Source organism: Nelumbo nucifera, chromosome 7, assembly GCF_055504915.1.
Source record: "Nelumbo nucifera cultivar China Antique chromosome 7, China Antique-T2T, whole genome shotgun sequence".
NCBI classification, from domain to species: Eukaryota; Viridiplantae; Streptophyta; class Magnoliopsida; order Proteales; family Nelumbonaceae; genus Nelumbo; species Nelumbo nucifera.
This window is the reverse complement of record NC_142655.1, coordinates 46,531,204-46,550,001: the sequence shown is the minus strand read 5'-3', so window position 1 is coordinate 46,550,001 and position 18,798 is coordinate 46,531,204. Positions and strand designations below refer to the sequence as shown.

Sequence of the window (18,798 nt, the reverse complement as noted above, 5' to 3'; positions counted from 1 at the left end):
AAGGATCGAACTTGAATAGTAAGCAGGAATAGTAACTCAATTGTTAGGTGGCATTCGGTAAATCTGAACTCTGAAGTCTGAAAAGCAAAAACTCTGAAAAAGCTCTGAAAGGATCCAATGGAAATTTGTGCTTTTTTTGCTTTTGTAAACATCCAAATATAGTGGAGTTGTTTGGTAATCTGAATATTGTGATGTCTGAAAAGTTTGCATTTTACAAATTTACCCCTCAAGTGGTTATTTAAATAAAAGTAAATGAAAATGATTAAAATAATATGATATTGCTACAAAAATAATAAAAATATAAAATATCAACAAATAATATAAATAAAAATTAAAAATAATGTTAAAAATGATAAATTAGTAAAAATGAGTATAAATATAACAAAATTGTAGAAAAATAAAATAATAAAAATAATGATAATAAAAAATTAAATATACAAATAATCATTTAATAATAATAATAAAAAGTAATATAAAATCTAATAAACAGATTTGTAAATAGTAAAATAATGTATGTTTGTTGGAATACAACAGCCGAAGAAGAAGAAGAAGAAGAAGAAGAAGAGAAGAGAAGAAGATTTGAGAAAGGCAGCATACTTTCTTCAGCCGGCCCTACAATCTTATATAGATGATTATAAAATAATATTACATGAATGGACTAGAATGCCCCTGATTAGTGATGGGACACCTAGACAAATAAAACAAATAAAACATTAAACAAGTTTAGGAACAATAACTAAGGCCCAATAACTAAGAACTTAAAACACAAATATGACTAACATAAACACTAAAAACAGTCGAACCAACACTCCCCCTCAAGCTAAGCATGGATGTCAGTCATGTTTAGCTTGCCAAGTAAGTCTGAGAACTTCGTTGAAGCTAGTCCTTTAGTTAACACATCTGCAATCTGCATCTTGGAAGGAGTACAGCCTGAGACAATTCTTTCTCTAATGAAGTGTCGGTCAATCTCAATGTGTTTCGTCCTATCATGTTGCACTAAGTTATTTGCAATGTTGATGGCAGCCTTGTTGTCACAGTACAGCCTGAGAGGACACTCGACCTTTATCCTGAGCTCACCAAGAAGGGTCCTAAGCCACAGCAGTTCAGCAACACCATGAGCCATAGCTCGATATTCAGCATCTGCACTTGATCTAGCAACCACATTCTGCATTTTACTTCGCCATGTAACCAGATTTCCTCCAACAAACGTGCAATACCCAGAAGTAGACTTCCTATCTCCAACAGAGCAAGCCCAATCTGCATCGGTATATGCTTCAATTTCAATTTTATTGTGTTTTTTGAACAGATTTCCTTTTCCTGGGCAAGTCTTCAAGTACCTAAGAATTCTTTCCACTGCTCTCATATGAGAAATCTTTGGAGAGTGCATGAACTGGTTGACAACATGTATAGCATAAGCAATATCTGGTCGAGTGAGAGACAGATATATCAACTTCCCTACCAGTTTTTGGTATCTTTCTCTATCCAGGTAGTCCTCTCCAACTGATTCCTGTAGACCATGGTTATGTTCTATTGGAGTATCTACTGGTTTACACCCCATCATACCTGTCTCCCCTAGAAGGTCAAGGACATACTTCCACTAACATATATAGATGCCCTTTTGTGACCTAGCAACTTCAATTCCAAGGAAGTATCTCAGATGGCCCAAGTCGTTGATCTCAAACTCAAAAGCCAAGAACTCCTTTAATCTTTTTATCTCTTCCAGATCATCCCCTATAATCACCATATCATCCACATAGACGATTAGGCTTATTTTGTTTCCTTATGAACAAAGTATGATCTGCACCACTTTGAGTGTATCCCACTCTCTTCATGGCCCCACAAAGTCTCTCAAACCAAACCCGAGGAGACTGCTTAAGGCCATATAATGATTTCCTCAGTTTACATTTAGAAAACCTGGTGGAGGATCCATGTATACCTCTTCACGTACATCACCATTTAGAAAAGCGTTTTTCACATCCAACTGATGTAGCTCCCATGAGAAATTTGCAGCTAATGATAATAAGACTTGGATTGTGTTGAGCGTCGCGACTGGAGCAAAGGTCTCTTTGTAGTCAATCCCTTCCTTTTGAGTAAACCCCTTCGCCACAAGTCTGGCCTTGTATCTTTCAATGGACCCGTCCTCCCTATGTTTTACAGTGAACACCCGGATTGTGTTGAGCTTCGCGACTGGAGCAAAGGTCTCTTTGTAGTCAATCCCTTCCTTTTGAGTAAACCCCTTCGCCACAAGGCTGGCCTTGTATCTTTCAATGGACCTGTCCTCCCTATGTTTTACATTGAACACCCCAATCCCTTCCTTTTGAGTAAACCCCTTCGCCACAAGGCTAGCCTTGTATCTTTCAATGGACCCATCCTCCCTATGTTTTACAGTGAACACCCACTTGCATCCCACAGTGCTCTTCCCTTCTCGTAGATCCACGAATTCCCAAGTCCTTGCTTTCATTAAGGCTTTCATTTCTTCATTCATAGCCTCTTTCCATCTTGGATCAGACATTGCCTCTAAGTACCTAGTAGGAAAATGCACGGAGAAGAGAGCAGACACAAAGGAGTAATAACAAGGAGATAAACGTAAGAAACAAATTCAGCAATGGGGTGTCGGATAGTACAAGAACGGGTAGACTTACGAAGAGCAATGGGGAGATCCAGATCAGAAGTATGAGTGATAGGATTACCTGGAGTTGCTGAGGCAGATTGATCTGAGTCCGATTGATTGTTGCCATGAGTTAGAGGGTCTTTCTTCCTTCTATTGTAGGTGATTCTTATATCTTTTTGTTGCTTACTGGTGTCCTCAGTTACATCTGCAGCATCAAGAGTGGTAACAGGTGCAATGAGAGCCCCACTAGGTTCACCCGGGATGCTATAACTAGGAGGATCAGGAGGAGAAGAAGGAAGGCCCAAGGCAGAAAGAGGCACAAAAAAGGAGGGGGAAGAAGAATCCTCTTCCATCCCACTAGTCTCCCCTTGAAGAGGATTCTGGGAAGAATGAAAATAGAAGAGAGACTAAAAAAATACCACATCTTTTGTGACGTATTTCTTCTTGGTAATGGGATCATAACACTTGTAACCTTTCTGTGTAGGAGAGTACCCTAGAAAGATTCCCTTCGTAGCCCTAGGATCCAACTTGGTCTTCTTTGGATACTTTACATGTATAAAACACACACAACCAAAGACTCTACGTGGAAGAGGAAAATTTGGAAGATTAGGGCAGAGGACAGAGAAAGGAGTTTTCATACCCAACACCTTGGATGGCATCCGATTTATCATATATGATGCGGTAAGGACTGCTTGAGACCAGTAGTGCTTGGGAACCATGTGCTGAAATAATAAAGCTCGAACGGTCTCCAATAAGTGTCTATTTTTGCGCTCAACAACCCCATTTTGTTGAGGGGTACTAGCACAAGATGACTAATGTATCATGTCAGCATCCTCCATGAACAGGTTCAAGGATCTTTCAAAATATTCCGCAGCATTGTCTGAACAGAATTGCTTAATCTTCTTGTCAAATTGAGTTTCAAACATTTTACAAAATGCCATGGTTATCCGTGGCACTTCATCACGTCCTTTTAACAAGTAGATTCACGTGCATCATGAGTAGTGATCAATAAAACTGATAAAGTAACGAAAGCCATCCATAGAAACAAGGGGTGAAGGGCCCCAAACATTAGAATGGACCAAATCAAAAGGAGCTTGAATTTCATTACTAGAAATTGGATAAAGAGTTCTACATTGTTTTGACAACTAACACACTTCACAAACTAAACTTTGACTTGAAATACCCTTGAATAATTTAGGAAACAGCCCCTACACTAATGAAAAAGGTAAATGACCTATCCTAGCATGCCACAAGTGTAACCTAACTATTGACTCCTCATTATTCTGACTACTAGTAGCAGATGATTGTAAGGCCGAACTTATGTCTGCATCAAAATAGTAGAGACCTCCACACTCATGACCGCTCCCAATCGTTCTCTTCATCAATCTGTCCTGAAAGACACAACGAGTAGGAAAGAAAGTTACGCTACAGTTTAAATTCTTGGTAAGCTTCGAAACAGATAAGAGATTGAAAGTAAGATTGGGAACATGTAGAACAGAGTTAAGAGAGAGGTTCTTGCTTAGGTCCACCCCCCTTTCCCAAAGATGGTGGAGAGGGAACCATTAGCAACTCTCATCTTATCTTGGCCAGACATCAATTGGTAAGAAGAAAATAAAGAGGACATGTGTGTAATGTGGTCAGTTGCACCGGAATCAATAATCCAAGAAGTAGAGTCTATAGACCTAGTTGTGCTATAAGCAGAGACAATACCTGATCTGGCAAGAGAGGTGGAAGCAAGGGAATTAGTCCTTAGACGGGTTAAGGCCCAGCTAAGGACCTCTACCTCATCAGCAGTGAAGCCCAAGGATCCGGAAGTGGAGGAATTAGCAGTCTGTCCCATGGGGGAAGAGGTAACTGTAGATGTGTTCTTCGAGCTATCACCACTGTGACTAGTAACATAATTCCCACTTGTTGTTTGATTCTTTTGGGGCTTCTTGTCTTTCCTTAACACAGCTGGTTTCAGATGAGGATAAAGAACCCAACAAGTCTCTTTTACATGCCTTTCACCACCACAATGAGAGCACTTAAGATGCCTCTTGTCTGAATGCTTGCTCCCCTTTTGGTTTGAAGAAATCAGGGCTGAATGTTCAACAGGTTGTTCGGTTGGCTGTGTTTGAGTGTCAACTTGCATCTCTTTCCTCCTAACTTCTTCATTCCTTACTAGATAATAGACATGATGTAAATCTGGCATTTCATCCCTTCCCAATATTTGAGACCTTATGCTCTCATACATTAGGTCTAAACCAGCCAATAACTTAAAGGCTCTACCCTCTTCAATTTGTTTATCATGCCTCTCCTTGTCTTTTGCATTCTCCCAATCAAGAATGAGATGATGATCAAGTTCTTCCCATAGTCCTTCTAGGGTTGCAAAATACGTTGCAACTGTCATATCTCCTCGTCTCAATGCAGCAATGTCTTGGTTCAGCCTATAAATTCTGGCAGTGTTCTTTCTCTGTCCATAAGTTTTAGAGACTTTCTCCCAAATCTTAGCAGCAGTAGGAAAGTGTTGAACAGTCCCGGCCACTCTTGAAGTCATTGAAGCAAGCAGCCAAGACATAACAGTAGCATTTTCCTTACGCCAAACTGCATACTTCGCACTACCCACTACAGGTTCCTTCTGTCCATCTAGATAACCCGTAAGTTCCCAGGAAGTAATGAAGAGCATGGCTGATCTGCAATTATATTCATCCAACAATACACCGGTGATCTGCAAGCTGTGTAGATTTGGATTTTCCAGATTAGGAGACCTCTCACCAGTTCTATGATCCCTAGAAGACACTTCTCCCGATATTGAAGACATCTCCTTCCTCTTACAGTGATCACAATTGAAAACTCAGTACAAAGAACACTATTTCAGACTTACCGAAGTTGTTGCAGGTTTGAGAACCCCTTGTAAAAGGTCTGAAACCAAGAACAATCCTCCTTTGTACTGCGCTGAACTCTTCTGGACTAGACTGGGCTTTGACTTCTACTGTAGTAGACTGTGATCACCCGTACGATCTACACTAGGACTGTCGAAGTCAGTCCTTCCACCTAGATCTGTTCCACACAGATCTCTCTTAGCAGCCGAATGGCTACTACCTGCTGCAAGGTGTCTACTAGGGCATCGATTTCTGGAACAAACTCCCCTTGGGCCCTACAACCAAGGGAAACCCTAGATACAGACCTTGCTATGTTCTACGGTCAGCCCTAGGGTTTCTTCATAGCAGCCAAGATGGGAGAGAGAGAGAGAAAAAAAAAAGGAATAGAGAAGAGCAAAAAAAGTGGAATCAGATAGACGGATTAGTGCTCTGATACCATGTTTGCTGGAATACAGCAGCCGAAGAAGAAGAAGAAGAAGAAGAAGAAGAAGAAGAAGAGAAGAAGATTTGAGAAAGGCGGCATACTTTCTTCAGCCGGCCCTACAATCTTATATATATGATTATAAAATAATATTAGATGAATGGACTAGAATGCCCCTGATTAGTGATGGGACACCTAGACAAATAAAACAAATAAAACATTAAACAAGTTTAGGCCCAATAACTAAGAACTTAAGACACAAATATGACTCACATAAACACTAAAAACAGCCGAACCAACAATGTAGAAAAGATAAAATAGTAAAATATTATCAAAAATATAATAAATAGTAAAAATAATATAAAATAAATACAGTAAAAAGGATAAATAATAAAAAATTATTATAAATATAATAAAAAGGAAAAAAAGGAAAAAATAATGGTAATAAAAAATTAAAAATATAAAATAAATCATAATATTTTGAAAAATAATATAAAATGAATTAAGATACTTTTCTATAAATTACACCCAATAGAAATGGAGCTAGATGCCCATTTCATCGACCCAAATGCAAACCAAGTACGCTTGATTTGACATGTATCAATGGCTTCCTCGAAAATCCCCCAGATCCCTTGTCGAAATCCCACAATGACTGCTCGTCAGACCACTGTTTATGTTGTTGTTTGTCTCTCCTTTTGGAACCAGTATTGCCGTCTTCCTCTTCTGTGTTGTCTTTGTAGATTGAATCTCTTCCTCATTCAAACCATCATCTTTTATTAACATCTCAACGTTTGAATCCCAGTACAAGTTACTACCGTTACTATTTCAACAAGAACGATACCTGGTAGAGCAGCAGGGAAGATGAACTGAGAAATTAAGGTTTCACAATAGAGTATATAGTTTCTCAATGGCTATGGTGAAGTAGAGATGGAGCAAGGGAAGACAACGGGAGTAGTTTTGGGTATTCTGAAGGGCACCATATTGGAATGAAAGTTTTGTGCGCCACCTGTGAACGCGCTCAAAGGTAGCTCAATGCCTAAAGAGTTTGGAGGCATTTTCAGGATTCAGTGGTTCCATTCAAAGGTGCAGCCAAACGACCACCGAGTGCTCAAGTTTTCAGTCTTCGGTGATCGATTCAGCCCTACCGAATGCCACCTTAGTCTTCCTTGGTTCACCAAACTAATTCCCACATAAACCTGCTCTGATACCATGTTAGTACAATTCGAATCAAAGAAATTGAACAGATTTGTGGTGTTTCTAAGTGAATCGACCACACCAAGAGAAAGATATATAATAGTGAAGAGTAAAAGGACAAATCATTTTCATCACTTCCCTCACAAAAAGTGATTATATCATCTCCAAACTACAAATGTGTTACAACCACCTCATTCTGCCTACCCTTCAACCTCTGATCATGGACATTGTCCATGTCAGCCTTGATAATTAATCTACTTAGAACCACAGCAATAAATGTGAAAAAGAAGGGGAAAATAGGGCCTCCTTGTCTCAAGACTCTTTTTGCTAGGAAGAAATCTTTAGCAACTCATTTATTAGAACCGAGTAATGCACTGAACTAAGACAGCCCTTGATCTATTTCCTCCAACAGCTATCCATCCCTATTTTCTCCAGTATTTCAAGGAGGAAAGACATCCAACATATCATAGGCCTTTTCCATGTCCAATTTGCACACCTGACCCTTCCTCCCTCTCTTCCTTTTCTTTTCTGCCATACATTCATTTGTTGCTTGTATTTGGGAAAGATTTTCTCTTTGGCTGCAGGTGGACAAAGCCCTCAAGTCTAGCAAGGCTATTTAGTGCAAAGGCCTTCATGTGGCAAAGAAAAAGAGAGGGTTTTGTGGAGATGCACAAGGGCTGCTATTGTATGCAAAATATGGGAAGGAAGAAATGCAAAAATTTTTAAGGAGAGGCCAGGAGACTTTATTTGAATGCATAATGGCTAAGGTGGTGCACCAGATTAAATCCATCGAGCAATTCTCTTCATATTCACATGATGATTTGTAGAAAAAATGAGGGGGTGGTTGCATCTTCATCAAAGAAAATAATATATATATATATGTATGTATGTATGTATGTATGTATGTAAACATTGGACACCACTCAAGAAAAATGAATGTCATTAACTTAGTCACTGAAAGGGATTCTAAAGTTATAATTGGATGGCTAAAAAACAGTGAGAAAGCAATATGGGGCTACAGAAATGAACTCAAGCATATTGATTGGCTGGCAAGAAGCATGAATGTAAAGACAGAATTGGTGCAAAGATCTGCAAATGGGTTGGTTGATGCTTTAGCTAAGCAAGGGATTAATAGGAGTCATTTGTATTGGTTCATTGTCATGTATTTTTCTGCAGTAGGGTGCTAATCATACCCTACCCAAGGGATTTTCCAATTCCTTGTAATCTTTCTAATATCTATTAATAAAATGTTTCAGTTATTTATCGAAAAAAAATGGCATTCCATTACACAGAAACATTGAAGTCCTAGAGAAAACATCCCAAGGGTAGGGAGATTTGCTCTAGGGAAGAAGAGCAAACACCTTTCCTTTCCTCTCTAAGGAAAAAAAAAATTGAAAATATCTTTTCTCTTGGATTTCTTTAAATAATTCTAGTTTACTTATATTTCAACACAAATCCACAATTGTTGTTGTACAACTCCTTATCATCCATACATAAACCCCAATAATGATCTAGTAATCTAGTGAATACAAATACGGAGCAAACACAACCAAATTTAAGATATTAATAAACAAAAGTTGGACCAGAGAAGGTGAAGGTTGAAAGATTAAATTACATAGGATGCTCTCCAAACACACACACATGAAGAGAGAAAAATTACAAAGAAGTGTAAAAGAATAACTTACATGAGTGCAGGCCCACTTTTAGATAGAGACGAAGAGATTTAGGAAGCATGACATGCCCCTTAGCTACCAAATCTGAAAGCAAAAGATGAGTAACTACATGTCTAGGAGAATCCTTGTCTATTGGTTCCCCTTGGTTTCCTTCCTTAGCAGTTGAACTGCTCCTTTTCCTTAGAGCATTGATTTTATGATCCTTTGGGTTCTCATTGGGTGGTATTTTAGGCAATATAGTAACCAACTGAAAATTATCAAACGGTGCACATTTAGCTGTTTCCGGATGAATAAAAACAATAGAAGTGAGTGCAACCCCCAGCTTAATCCCTTTTACTTCAAACGTCTGAAATAATCCTTTGCCTGGATCTTGAACACGTAATAGTGCCTTTGTACTTGAGTGTTCTTTGTTTAAAGCTTTCTTATAGGAATCCTGGTAGGAATCAACATGTTTCTTTCGTGTCTTTGGTGCAACTGCAACTTCAGTTCCTGGCACAAGTTGCACTGAGAAATGTGTGTTGAATCAGAAATAATTGTTACACCAAGATGCAGATTTTACTTTTCTGCTTGGAATATAAATATGCTAAGATGACACTACCAACATGAGAATAAAACAACTTTTTATTGGAAACGGAACATGAGAACAAAACATAGTCAAGCCTCAAGTTCATTAATATCTATAGCAGAAGCATCCTCAGACATTACACCCCATAGATTCCAAATTCAAAAATGTATATCTCAGATTCAAGACTTCTCTAATAACTTTGATTATCCATCAAATTATAAATAAACTGAAGAATCCATAGGAGACAAATAAGAACTGAACCAGATATTGGTACCATAAATCACAGTCACAAGTCTGTCAGATGTGCTAGGATGAAAAAACCAGCATGAGAACACCAATTTGAGTCTGAAGAATCCATAGGAGACAAATAAGAACTGAACCAGATATTGGTACCATAAATCACAGTCACAAGTCTGTCAGATGTGCTAGGATGAAAAAACCAGCATGAGAACACCGATTTGAGTCTAAGAGTGGCTTCTGTGCATAAAAGTGTCAAAGGTTGGGTATATGAAGCAACAACCTAGGTTTGTTGATCAGAGGCAATCATAGATTTCAAGACTTCAAAAATGTATATCTCAGATTCAAGACTTCTCTAATAACTTTGATTATCCATCAAATTATAAATAAACTGAAGAATCCATAGGAGACAAATAAGAACTGAACCAGATATTGGTACCATAAATCACAGTCACAAGTCTGTCAGATGTGCTAGGATGAAAAAACCAGCATGAGAACACCGATTTGAGTCTGAAGAATCCATAGGAGACAAATAAGAACTGAACCAGATATTGGTACCATAAATCACAGTCACAAGTCTGTCAGATGTGCTAGGATGAAAAAACCAGCATGAGAACACCGATTTGAGCCTAAGAGTGGCTTCTGTGCATAAAAGTGTCAAAGGTTGGGTATATGAAGCAACAACCTAGGTTTGTTGATCAGAGGCAATCATAGATTTCAAGGCGACGCCTAGGCAATAAGGCATTCCTGGAGGGTCACCTCGCCCAAACACCTACATATTTATATGTAAGGCACCACAAAATATTTTATATTTTTATTTTATGTTATTAATAGTAGTACAATAGATATTGTTAGACTAAATTATTCATATTGCGGGTTTATAGTATTAATATTGTTATTGTTATATTTCTTTTTGTTATTTTCTTATTTGCTTGGGTTCAATCGAGACACAAGTCAGTGACATAGTCTTGAACCCTACACGATAAGGCGTTCCTGGAGGGTCGCCTCGCCCAAACGCCAACATATTTATATGTAAGACACCACATAATGTTTTATATTTTTATTTATATTATTAATAGTAGTACAACAGATATTATTCATATTGCGGGTTTCTTTTTGTTATTGTTATACTAGTTTATTTTTGTTATTTTCATATTTGCTTGGGCTCAATCGAGACACAAATCAGTGACATAGTCTTGAACCCTTTAGGACTTTAAAACCTGAATTATTAAGTAAAAAGTAACTTGAAGATTGTATCCAATTGACACACAAGAACAATCAATAGGACCAAAACAAGGGCTCAACCCTTATGTTTTGTATGTTTCTTTCCTTTCTTGGTTTTTTACTCATAAATATGTTCAGTTTCTATCTATTGTTATGGGGTTTATACTTATTTCATGAGAATTATGGTGATTATTGGTTAAAGACCACTACTTATTACTACGAAACTAAGGATCTACTGTAGGGTTCATATTTTTTTTATTTTAAAAAACTCATTGCCTAGGTGTCGCCTAAGCGTCCACCTAGCAACTAGGCAACAAAGCTCTCCCCTATCGCCCAACTTCACCTTGGCACCTTGAAAACTATGGAGGCAATGTATAGGACTGGTGAGTAGGTTGAAGAAGGCTTTGTATGAGCTCAAACAATCAGCACAGTTTGGCTTACAGTGATGTCAATCCAATTATTCTGCTTTCTGTCAAACTTTAGTGGCTGATTAGATCATTCTAATTGTCTATTTATCTATTTTCTCCATTTTTTGCATTTTTTCTTTTTTTTTGTTTTAAAATATAAAAAAGTAATCATTGTCTATTTTGATTGGATCAATAAAGATGTACACTATTACAGAGAGAAAAAGAGATTTGGGTTTTCCAAGGCCTCATATTTTGATGCATGTTATTATTACATTTAAGAGAGAGAGAGAGAGAATAGAAATAATATAAATAGGTTGAGATTAAACAATCAAAAAATTATTAATTTAAAAATCCACTAAACTTTCACTTAAAATAAATATTAATAAAACTTAGTAAATACTAAAAATGTTAATATTAATTGCTAGTTTTAATAATATTATTAGATAACTATGTATTAATGTATTTTTAATTAATTAATAATTTTTATGAGTTGAGACCTTTATTGTGCATAATGAACTCATTAAAAATGATAAATATTAATGAAAATATAAAATGCAGAAGCTGTTTATTGCAAAAAATACTGAATAATAATGAAAAACATACCAACAATTAATTAAAAATCCAGAAAAAAAAAAGTGTTTACTATTATGATGATATTAGTTCATAGTGTTACAATGGAAAATAGAAAAAAAATGTGTTTAATTATGTAATTAACTAAATACTTTTAATTACATGGCAAAACCCACCCTGTGAGGTCGGTTCCAGGGTCGGTTCTAGCCTTGGTGGTTCCAGGGTCTACCCATGGAACCTGTACTTTCTTTATTCTCCCCTTTCAAAAAAAAAAAAAAAATTTAATAAATATAATATATAGTTTAAAACTTATATTATCTTTATTGATTAAATTGGATAACTTAATATGTAGGTTACCGTTATATGGTTAAAAACTTGTAAATTAAATTTAAATTTTGTAAACATTACCTTTTACACTACTTATTGTGCACATAAAAACAAATGATCAAATCACTTAAGTAACTCAGTGATCAAGTGAGACCATGGCCTTTGTAAGCATATATGTGGGTTCAAATCTTCACACCCCAAGTTTTTTGGGGTTTATTTCAAGGCAAGTTTAGTTCCAAGGCAATTTCCAACATGATCAGTTTCACCAAGGCCAACCAAGGCTGATTCGTCGGGTCAATTCGAGTAAGGTAAACCCCTAGACCCTGAAACCAGCCTGGGTGGGGGTCGGTTCCAAGAATTTGGAACCAAACCCTACCCTGTAACAGATTGGGTAGGGTCGGTTCAAGACCAATTCGAGGACGGTTTGATTCAGTTCTGGGTAGAACCTAAGCATTTGCTCACCCCTATGGACAATTCATCAGATGGACATCAAGAACGCCTTCCTCCATGGGCATTTACAAGAGACAGTCTATATGAAACCACCTCCTGGATACTGTGATAATCCTCTCCTGGTGTGTAAACTGAAATCATTATACAGTCTTAAACAAGCCCCACGAGCTTGGTTTGACCGCTTCCTTAAAGTGTTGTTGAAGGCTGGTTATCAGCAAAGTGTTTCAAATTACTTTCTTTTTACCCTCAAACAAGCACAAGGGTTGACTCTCCTCCTGGTATATGTTAACAAGCCCCACGAGCTTGGTTTGACCGCTTCCTTAAAGTGGTGTCGAAGGCTGGTTATCAGCAAAGTGTTTCAAATTACTTTCTTTTTACCCTCAAGCAAGCACAAGGGTTGACTCTCCTCCTGGTATATGTTGATATCCTCTTGGGCCGGTCACCTATTTTCTTAGTCTTGAAATTCAGCGATGTCCTCAAGGTTATTTTATCAACCAACAGAAATATGCCTCTGATTTAGTTGCATTGGCTCGCTTCACTGATTCCAAACAAGTGGATACACCTCTAAAGCTTAACCATAAGCTGAGTAAGGATGAGGGTGAGTTCCTTCCAATGCTACTTTATACTGAAAACTTGTAGGTAGTCTTATCTACCTAACTATGACTAGACCGGATATTTCATATGTTGTCCAGCTCGTGAGTCTGTTTGTATTTTCTCCACGTCACCCCCATTTTTCAGCAGTTCTCCGGATCATTTGTTACGTCAAGGGAACGATGTCTCATGGCTTATTTTTCTCATCTTCTTCCTCTACTCAGCTCTAAGCTTATGCAGATGTTGATTGGACAGATTGCCCTAACACTCGTTGTTCTACTACTACATCTTTCTTGGTGATTCTCTAATGTCTTGGAATTGCAAGAATCAACAAACAGTCATCTACTAAAACAGAATATAGAGCAATGTCCTCTGCATGCAGTGAAATAGTTTAGCTCAAGGCTCTACTTCATGATATGAACATTAATCACTCATCTATCATCCCTCTGTTTGCTGACAACATGAATGCTATCAAGATTGCATCCAACCTGGTATTTCATGAGCATACTAAACATACATATTGAGGTGGATTGTCACTTCATTCGTGACCTTCTTCTTGCAAGTCACATCTCTCTCCCACATGTCTCCTCGGGCTTGCAGCTTGCAGATCTCTTCACCAAAGCTATGACCAAAGCCCAGCATAATTTTCTTATGGACAAACCCATGCTTGTTCCCCAGCATCAGTTTGAGGGAGAGTGTAGAGAAGATGGAGGGTAGTTCTGTAATTTTACTCTCCTTATTGTAAACTAGTGTGTGTATATTAGTGTTCTATCTTGTATAGAACTATACCTTTATTTCTTTTGTAAGGGCAATCTTGTCCATTCACTTATTAATATAAACTCTATTTTCTAGGTTGGTCCGATCATACTGAATCACTGATCAACCCTAACAGATCTGAAGTCTCTTGGCTTTCTCTCTGCCTTTTCTCTCTCTCACATACTAACATTTTATTTATACTTTATTTTTATTATATTTAATAAATAATATCTTTGATTGTTATTATTAATTTGTCAATGTTTTATTATAGTATTATTATTTTATTACTATTTTGCAATATTTTTGTTATTATTTTATTTTATCATTATCTTATTATTAATTTAATATTATTTTATTAATCTTAGGGTTGGGGAATTTTTGTCATGAGCTCTTAATTTCTTGAGAGATTCTGGATTCCCTAGGGGGGCATGGATTGGCCATTCCCCCATATGGGGGAATCCCATTCCCCTAAGAACAGGAATAGGAATCCCATTCCTGCCAAACAAATGGTTGGAATCGGATGGCACATTCCGATTCCGACTCCAAGCACCTATTCCAGGAAACCAAACGAACCCTTATTGTGTGATTGAGCTATTTACTTTTATAACTTTTAGTGCATTACAAATGCATGTACCAATATCAAGTGAATAAGACATAATCTTACCTACCGATTTCTTAGGAAAGGTCGAAACCACAAGAAACATAATGATATTGCGACCATGCAACCATAAAGGGAATCTCATTCCTTCATAGACTATACCAACCTGCATTCAGGAAATGTAAAGTTTTTATTAAATGTTACCATGTTAGCAAAAAAATAAGAACAATGAAAACAAAAAAATATTTTTTGATAATAAATAAAAAGAAAATTTATTAAAAAGGAAGAAAAAGATTTTTTTATCAGTGAAAATAATTTGTACTAATAGTACAACATGATGATGATGATGATGATGATGATGGAATGAGAAATACTAGTAAGCTGAAGAAAATGGGGTTGTTCTAAATGGTTTCTTGGTTGGAAGGCCTGTGGTAACTAGTAACTTGAGTAGAATGAGAAGTACTGGTATGCTGAAGAAAATGGGGCTGGTCTTCATGGTTTCTTGGTTGGATGACCTGTAGTAACTTGAGTTCTTGGTATATTGTCATAAAACATTCCAAGAATTCATTGATTGGGTGGACTACAAGTCGTACAAGTCCAAATCCAGGAATGGTAGAAATAATAACAGCTTGGTAATGGTAAAATCTCAGGCTGACAAGTGTGAGAATGTGGGTTCAAGTCTGAGAGCAGCCACTTTCTGCAAAAAATTGCCAAAGGTTAGGACCGTATCCAGTCCACCCCTCCCCAAGACTCCAGATAGCTGGGACCTACATTGGGTAATGGCCTTTTTGCATAGTTCCACAGATTAGAAAAAAATTAAAAAGATAAAGAAGCACTAGATACTTAACCCCACCAAAATAAATTTTTTTGGTCATCTCCTACATATAGAAAGGATTTTTTCTATCAGTAACAGAAATATGTGAAGAAGGGGTGTTGGACAGTAAGAAGAAGACATAGGCAAAATACTGTATTTGAGTTTCAATAAAGAACAAGGTTTTCATGGTTCAATTAAGATGAATTGTTTAATTGATCAAAAAAATAAAGATTAACTGTCAAATCTTGACAGGATTTGAAGTACCTGTTTCAAAAAAGCTGCCTCTGCATGGTCTGAGTTGAGCTCCAGAACTTCCCAATCATCCTCACTATTGGGTTCTATCATAACTAGTGTAGCTTTTGGCAAATTAGCAACAGCTCTCACCTGCACCGTAATACCATCTGGTACAGAAATACACTCTGCCAGTTGTTGAGCAACCTTCACTCACAACAACAATTTGGAATTATAGAAGCAAAGTTTAATAAAAATAACATAAAGATAATACAAACATTAAAGAGTGGCATTATTCAACTACAAAGGAAAAGAAGGCATGCCATGCAGGTTCCCCTAATTGAAAACCTACCTAATCCAAAGTCCAGCATGGAAATTTAACTTTGCAATGGATCAGTGCTTATAAGATAAAATTGAGTATTTCAACATGGACCGTATAAGGTGTTGTATGGCATTCAGTATGCATCCTCTGTTTTTCTTCTATTTTGACAGGCAGAGTTTCATTAAGGATTAAAAGGAAAATTCAATATATGCTGAATAAATAGCCCCCATCATATCAGTAAGCTAGGAGTCTATTGTATTAAGATACTAAAAGTTTTTGGAAATATCTTTAACCCAGTATTGCATGGATATGGACTCAGCAGTTCCGATGCATGTTCACTGCAGTTCCGATGCATGTCCACTTCTGCATATAAAATTAGGAAAACTCTATGATGCCAGAAAGACATGATACTAGAAAGGCTTTGACCACTCAAAACCCCTCATGAATTTTGATGAAAAGTCACCTGATTTGGTTACCACTATGATGATGCCAATTGATTGGTTATAAGTTTTTTCAGAAATCATATCTTTTTGACATCATAGTTTGGGCCCACAAAACTATATATTGATATAGTTTTTATTTTAGTTCTAATTTATATCTTTTTGACATCATAGTTTTTCAGGAATCATGAATTTTGATGAAAAGCCACCTGTCATGTATGTTTTATTTTAGTTCTAATTCATATTTTTTTTATTTTAGTTTTAATTTGTTTACAAACTAAGAACAATGTCCAGAGGACCGGACCGGGCATTTAACCGGAGAGGGGAGAGGTTCATGGATCAGAGGTTAAACCGAGTCAAACTGGAGGTCAAACCATGATGATGTGGCATATGCATATATATACTACAGGTCATATAAATATTATATATAATAATACATTTTACAACTCTTAATATACTTAAATATGGTGTATTGATGGCAAGTTCCTTAATTTTTAAAGCAAATGATTAGAATTCAAGTCTCTTAATTTACATTTTCTTTAAAGTACATGCATAATAAAGTAATATGTACAATAAAGAGTCATTAATTAACACAAGTTGAGAGGTGGACTAATGGTAGTTAAGCAATATATAACAATAAGAGGTCATGGGTTCGAATCTTGCTAAGCATATTTTAAACTTTCTATTAGTTAAGGACCCGGGCGGTTTCATGAAACTAGGACTGGTTCACCGGTTTTCCAGTTAAACCAGCCAGCTAGCCGGTTTTCACTAGTTTTTTAACCAAAGCGGTTATTGGGGCATAACCAAACCCGGGCCAACCAGCTGGTTCAGTCCGGTTTTCTAATGTAGAGATGATGGGCTGAATGGAAATTAGTTTCTTTCTTTTCTTTAGTTATGTTTATGTTTTATGTTTAAGAGTAGTGGACCTTAGTTATGGGCCTGGTTTCTTCTTTTTTATTATTGTTTTTAGTGCTGGCTGCCTACTAAGGGTATTCATGTAATTGTGCTTACATTACGATTAAAGAATAAAAGATAACTTTAGGGGACAGGAGAGAGGTTCAAACTACTATCTTCCTTCTTCCCTTTCCTTCCATCTTCTTCCTTCATTGTTTCTTTCTCTTCCATCTTCTTCAATCTTTTTCTTCTCTTCTATTTTCTATTTTATTTCAGATTATTGCAGGTGGGATCTACAACTTGGTAGCAGAGTGGCAGTCCTACCTTCTTCCTTTTTCTTCTCTTTAATCCCATATACAGGTTGTATGGAGAGTTGATTGGTTAATTGATTAGCAAGTATTCAGCCTAGTTAGAGGAGGTTTTTGGAGAAGATTGCAATGCTTGTTTGGGGCCCAAGACAGGTTCTTGGAGTTTCCCAAGTTCTTAGATTAAGGGATATAGAGGGAATGTGGAAGTGGCTCTTGGGGCTAGAATAGAAGCATTCTGATTATTTTTGAGATCAATCCAAGTAGTAAAGATTTCTGGAGCCTCTGGTAGGAGTGGCTAGACTTTCTCCCTTTCTCCCATTTTGTCAAAGCCGATGAAACCCCTGACTTGGCTGTTTGAAGAGCAGTTTTAGCCCTGCAGCAAGTCCTGACTAGTAACACCTTATTTTTATTTTCGCTTGTCTCGTTTGGCCAATGGGGCAAATTGGAGGTGAGATGAAACACTCCACAAATTCCAAGTTTGGTCTAAGAGGGTCTATAGAGACTATTGGGGGCAAAAACCTTAATGCAGTTGGATGGAACCAATTTTTTGGCATGGTCTCAGTCTCTAAAGATTCATGTATAGAGTAGAGGGAAATGGAGGTACATCACCGGGACCAAGACGAAGCCTGCGGAGGATAACCCTATACCTATGAGAGCTGGATGCAAGAGAACTACATTGTAGCAAGCTCATATTAATCAGCACTACTTGTGGATGGAGACTGCAAAAGAGGTGTGGGATAGTGTTACAAAGACCTATTCCCAAACAAAATCAGGTCGTTGAGTTCCATAGTGGACTCAATCTTGACAATGATATTGTCAGACAGAATATTCTAGCAAAAGACAAAGTGACCTTATCCCAAGCCTATGCCATGGTTAGCAGTGAGGAGAGTCGGTGACAGGTGCATGTTATAGAAGTCTCAACGAATCACTTGGCCAATGCTGAGATGAATCCAAGGGCCAGTACTGAGAAGAAAGATGTAGTATGTGAGTATTGCAAAAAAACCCAAGCATACGAAGGATACCTAAGTTTCTTTCTTTCATTTAGTTATGTTTATGTTTTATGCTTATGAGTAGTAGGCTTTAGTTATGGGCCTGTTTTCTTCTTTTTTATTATTGTTTTTAGTGTCGATCGCCCTACTATGGGTATTCATGTAATTGTGCTCATTACAATTAAAGAATAAAAGATAACTTTGGGGAACAGGAGAGAGGTTCTAACAACTCTCTTCCTTCTTCCCTTTCCCTCCATCTTCCTGTATTGTTTCTTTTTTTTTTAGAAAATTTAACCAGAATTTATTAAGAAAAAA

General features: G+C 37.1%; 1 protein-coding gene across 4 annotated transcripts in view; it reads right to left on the bottom strand.

The window, feature by feature from the left end:
• Positions 1-18,798, bottom strand: part of PEX1 (peroxisome 1) — a 124,949-nt gene that overhangs the window by 84,473 nt on the left and 21,678 nt on the right. For 3 of the 4 annotated variants that reach the window (XR_737275.3, XM_088891636.1, XM_010275803.3), the window contains exons 2-4: positions 15,564-15,737; positions 14,552-14,651; positions 8,773-9,264 (exon numbers count right to left, since the gene is read on the bottom strand). Coding sequence is in view for 2 of the 4 variants with exons in the window: in XM_088891636.1 (XP_088747762.1) it covers positions 8,773-9,264; positions 14,552-14,651; positions 15,564-15,737 (766 nt within the window). In the remaining 2 variants the exon portion in view is untranslated. The remainder of the gene's footprint in view (positions 1-8,772; positions 9,265-14,551; positions 14,652-15,563; positions 15,738-18,798) is intronic. The other variant, XR_016078637.1, reaches the window with a different exon arrangement.